A 5,000-nucleotide genomic window follows, 5' to 3' on the forward strand; every position below is an offset into this window, starting at 1 on the left:
CACTTCTCCAGAAACACTCTAGAACACTCTAGAACACTCCCAGAACACTCCAGAACACTCCAGAACACTCCAGAACACTCCAGAACACTCCAGAACACTCCAGAACACTCTAGAACACTCCAGAACACTCTAGAACACTCTAGAACACTCCAGAACACTCCAGAACACTCCAGAACACTCTAGAACACTCCAGAACACTCCAGAACACTCTAGAACACTCTAGAACACTCCAGAACACTCCAGAACACTCTAGAACACTCCAGAACACTCCAGAACACTCCAGAACACTCCAGAACACTCCAGAACACTATAGAACACTCTAGAACACTCCAGAACACTCCAGAACACTCCAGAACACTCCAGAACACTCCAGAACACTCTAGAACACTCCAGAACACTCCAGAACACTCTAGAACACTCTAGAACACTCCAGAACACTCTAGAACACTCCAGAACACTCCAGAACACTCCAGAACACTCCAGAACAGTCCAGAACACTCCAGAACACTCCAGAACACTCTAGAACACTCCAGAACACTCCAGAACACTCCAGAACACTCCAGAACACTCTAGAACACTCCAGAACACTCCAGAACACTCTAGAACACTCTAGAACACTCCAGAACACTCCAGAACACTCTAGAACACTCTAGAACACTCCAGAACACTCCAGAACACTCCAGAACACTCCAGAACACTCCAGAACACTCTAGAACACTCCAGAACACTCTAGAACACTATAGAACACTCCAGAACACTCTAGAACACTCCAGAACACTCCAGAACACTCTAGAACACTCCAGAACACTCCAGAACACTCTAGAACACTATAGAACACTCCAGAACACTCCAGAACACTATAGAACACTCCAGAACACTCCAGAACACTATAGAACACTCCGGAACATTCCAGAACAGTCCAGAACAGTCCAGAACATTCCAGAACAGAACTAAACTCCAGAATCTGCCCCACGAGAGAATCCCAGAGAATCTATGCATTCTGTATTTTAGGAGTTTATTTCTAGAGATGAATGATTCATTATTAATTATATGAGGTTCAGTGGTTTTAATTGGTGCATATTCGCAGCTTTCGCATGAGCATGAGGACCTCTAAGCTCCGCCCATCTGATGTTCTGTTAATTAGATCTTTTGTCCACAATACAAACATGAGAATAATGGCCACCGATTCACATGAGCGGCTGCTTCAACATGTTTATTGTAGACTTGTTTAAAATTAGAAGTCTTAGGGGCCGGTTACACAGAGAAGGTTAAAGCATAATCCTAGACTCCAACTTCAACTGAGATTTAACATTGAAAGTGGGATTCAGTCCAGGACTAGGTTCAGCGTGTCCCATCATGCGTCAGTGGTGGTGGTGATCATGTGACTTGGTGTTCCCAGGTTAGTGAACTTCCTGGAGAGAAAGACAGAGACGTTACACAGAGGAGAGCATCACTACACTGGGGTAAGAGCTGCTGTACCCTCCTCACCTTCATCACCCTCAACATCCTCAATGTAACATCACCTTCATCACTATCATCACCACCCTCAATACAACCCCATTATAGTCCTTGCTAGAATGACACAGGGAACCAAGCAAGTAGATTTAGGCTACATTCGTAAATTCCCTCTGGAAATCTGATCAGCACAACACAGTTTGTCTTGTCTTTCTTTTGTGAAATATTGATAGATAAATGTGGTAACCGCTGTATAAAAGCCTTATGGAACGAGAAGCCGTGGTATAGCGTGGATATCGGCATAGCTCTGCTTCGCGTCGTGCCTAACCACCCCGCTAGCTGGGCCAATATCCACGATATACCACGGCTTCTCGTTCCATAATGCTTAATTAACCCCTCCCCACTCTCTCTCCCTCCCTCCCTCCCTCCCTCCCTCCCTCCTCCCCACCTCCCTCCCTCCCTCCCTCCCTCCAGAGTCTGAGACTACAGGAGAGGGTGTTGAACAACGTTGTCATCCACCTGCTGGGAGACGATGACCCCCGAGTCAGACACGTCGCTGCTTCTACACTCAGCAGGTACACCTGTGTGTGTGTGTGTGTGTGTGTGTGTGTGTGTGTGTGTGTGTGTGTGTGCCTGTGTGTGCCTGTGTGTGTGTGTCTCTGTGTGGGTGTGCCTGTATGTGTCTGTATCCGCGCCTGCGTGTGGCTGCGTGCGCGCATCTGTGGGTACATTTGAGTGTGTGTGTGTGCTGTGTGGGGAGGGGAGGGGTGTGTTCTGTTAGACTGTGTTGCATTACTTGCATTCTGCTGTCCGTGGCTGTTTCCTAGGTGACGAGTGGGATTTATACATGTTACAAACCTCTGTGTGTGTTCTACCTCTGCCCCCCCCCCCTCCAGGCTGGTGTTCTATGAGTGTCTAACCTGTGTGTGTGTGTGTGTGTGTGTGTGTGTGTGTGTGTGTGTGTGTGTGTGTGCAGGCTGGTGTCCAGGCTGTTCTACGAGTGTGACCAGGCCCAGGCTGACCCGGTGGTGGCGCTGGCCCGGGACCAGAGCAGCGTCTACCTGCAGCTGCTGATGCACGAGACCCAGCCTGCCTCCCAGTACACCGTCAGCACCATCACCAGGTACACACCTGGACATACACACACCTGTACATACACACACACCTATACATATCACACTATCACCAGGTACACACCTTTATATACACACCATCACCAGGTAACACACACACCTGGACACACACACACCATCACCAGGTAACACACACACCTGGACACATACACACCATCACCAGGTAACACACACACCTGGACACACACACACCATCACCAGGTAACACACACACCTGGACACATACACACCATCACCAGGTAACACACACACCTGGACACACACACACCATCACCAGGTAACACCATCACCAGGTACACACCTGTACATACACACCATCACCAGGTACACACCTGTACATACACACACCTGTACATACACACACACCTGTACACACACCTGTACATACACACACACCTGTACACGCACCTGTACACACACACACCTATACATAACACACTATCACCAGGTAACACACCTGGCCACACACCTGTATATACACACACCTGTACACACACACCATCACCAGGTAACACACCTGTACACACACCTGTACACACACACACACACACACACACACACACATACACACCATCACCAGGTAACACACCTGTACATACTGTACACACACCTATACAGAGACACCCCTCCTCACAAACACCCCCCCAGTCTGATGTGGTGTGTGTGTGTGTGTGTGTGTGTGTGTGTGTGTGTGTGTGTGTATCCCCACACTCACAGTCCATTCTGTTTAAACCATCAGGATTCACAACACCTAGGGCCGGTTTCAGAGACAAGGCTTAAGCCTAGTCCTGGACTAAATCACACTTTCAATGTAAAATCTCCATTGAAGATGTTTTTTAGTCTAGGATTAGGCTTAAGCCTTGTCTGTGAAACCGGCCCCTAGAGTCCATTGCACACATAACAAATGGATGTAATGCATACAAACACCTGTACATAGCTCGTCATGACCGTATTGTGGACATTGTGTCTGATACAGTACAAAACATCTTACCATCTAGCGCAGCTATGTACAAGCATGCCAGAGTGTTACCAGAGTGGTTTGGTTTTGCCAATGATGTTTTTTCCAACATCCCAAATACACCTGATGTTGTCTTTGTTGACACCGGCCACAAGGAGGTGCTGATTGTAGAAGTAGGCTGCCCCTTTGACCTGTACATGGACCAGACTTTCCAGGACAAGTATATCAAATACCAACCACTGCTTGGTACGATAACCAGCTTTGGGTACAAGTGCAAATTCAGCATACTTGTATTTGGAAGTCTGGGCCATGTATATAAATGCACCATGAGGGGTCTGAGAATTGCTGCAATGTCTAAAAGAAAGGCCAAACAGGTTGCCAAATTTTGCTCTGTCTCAGCTATTATTGGCAGCTTGGCCGTGTGGAGAAGGAGGTGTTATGTGTACCCTTAAGTGTTCAGTGCTGCTTAGCCCCGAAATATTTGATTCCCTGTTTGTATAATATAATTTGTGGAACCAAATAAAGTATTCAAATGTGTGTGTGTGTGTGTGTGTGTGTGTGTGTGTGTGTGTGTGTGTGTGTGTGTGTCACAGGACGTACCGGGGGTACAGCCTGTCTCAGGGCGTGTCTGACGTCACCATGGAGAACAACCTGTCCAGGGTCGTCACCGCTGTGTCCCACGCCCTCACCTCCTCCACCTGCAGGGCCCTGACCGTGAGTACACACACACACACACACACACACACACACACACACACACACCTCCTCCACCTGCAGAGCCCTGACCGTGAGTACACACACACACACACACACACACACACACACACACACCTCCTCCACCTGCAGAGCCCTGACCGTGAGTACGCACACATTTTAAATGCTTTATTTATGTCCACATAAATCTACAATATCTAAAGGACATAAATACTAACAGTGCATTTTGACATTATGAAAACAGTCAGTTACAGTAGTGCTGAGCCAACAACTAGTTATGCTACACATAGTATGTTATTCACACTAAATGATGATTACAGTGGATTGACAGTTACAGTATCAATACTGTAAAACAGACAGTATCCAGCTCAAACAAGAAGCACTGCCTTCTCCATATTGAGCGGCTACCAATAACAGCAGATACTGAGCAGTACTCTGCTAACTGTTTGGCCCTTCTCTTAGGTAGACCAGCCACTTGAAGGCCTCTGACAACACGCTTATGAACATGGCCCAGGCTGCCAAATATGAAAACTTAAAGTTTACATCTGTAACCCAGTTGTGATATGGCCTGCTCCAGCTGTTGGTATTTCAAGATCTTGGTTGAGAAGGCTTCCTCTAGGCTACGGTCAAAGGTGCAGCCAACTTCTAGAATGAGCACCTCTGTGATTTTCATTGACAATTACAGCATGGGGGGTGTTTGATGAAATATTAGAGAACACTTCTGAATCGTCACTACACAG

At 47.3% G+C, this 5,000-nt stretch overlaps 1 protein-coding gene across 1 annotated transcript in view; it reads left to right on the forward strand.

The window, feature by feature from the left end:
* htt (huntingtin) overlaps positions 1-5,000 on the forward strand; it is a 98,252-nt gene that overhangs the window by 19,103 nt on the left and 74,149 nt on the right. Inside the window, 4 exon segments of the mRNA XM_080534847.1 lie at positions 1,400-1,463; positions 1,930-2,030; positions 2,432-2,578; positions 4,140-4,260. Coding sequence (XP_080390973.1) covers positions 1,400-1,463; positions 1,930-2,030; positions 2,432-2,578; positions 4,140-4,260 — 433 coding nt within the window.

Source organism: Nansenia antarctica (assembly GCF_963989245.1).
Source record: "Nansenia antarctica genome assembly, chromosome: 6".
Classification (NCBI taxonomy): Eukaryota; Metazoa; Chordata; class Actinopteri; order Argentiniformes; family Microstomatidae; genus Nansenia; species Nansenia antarctica.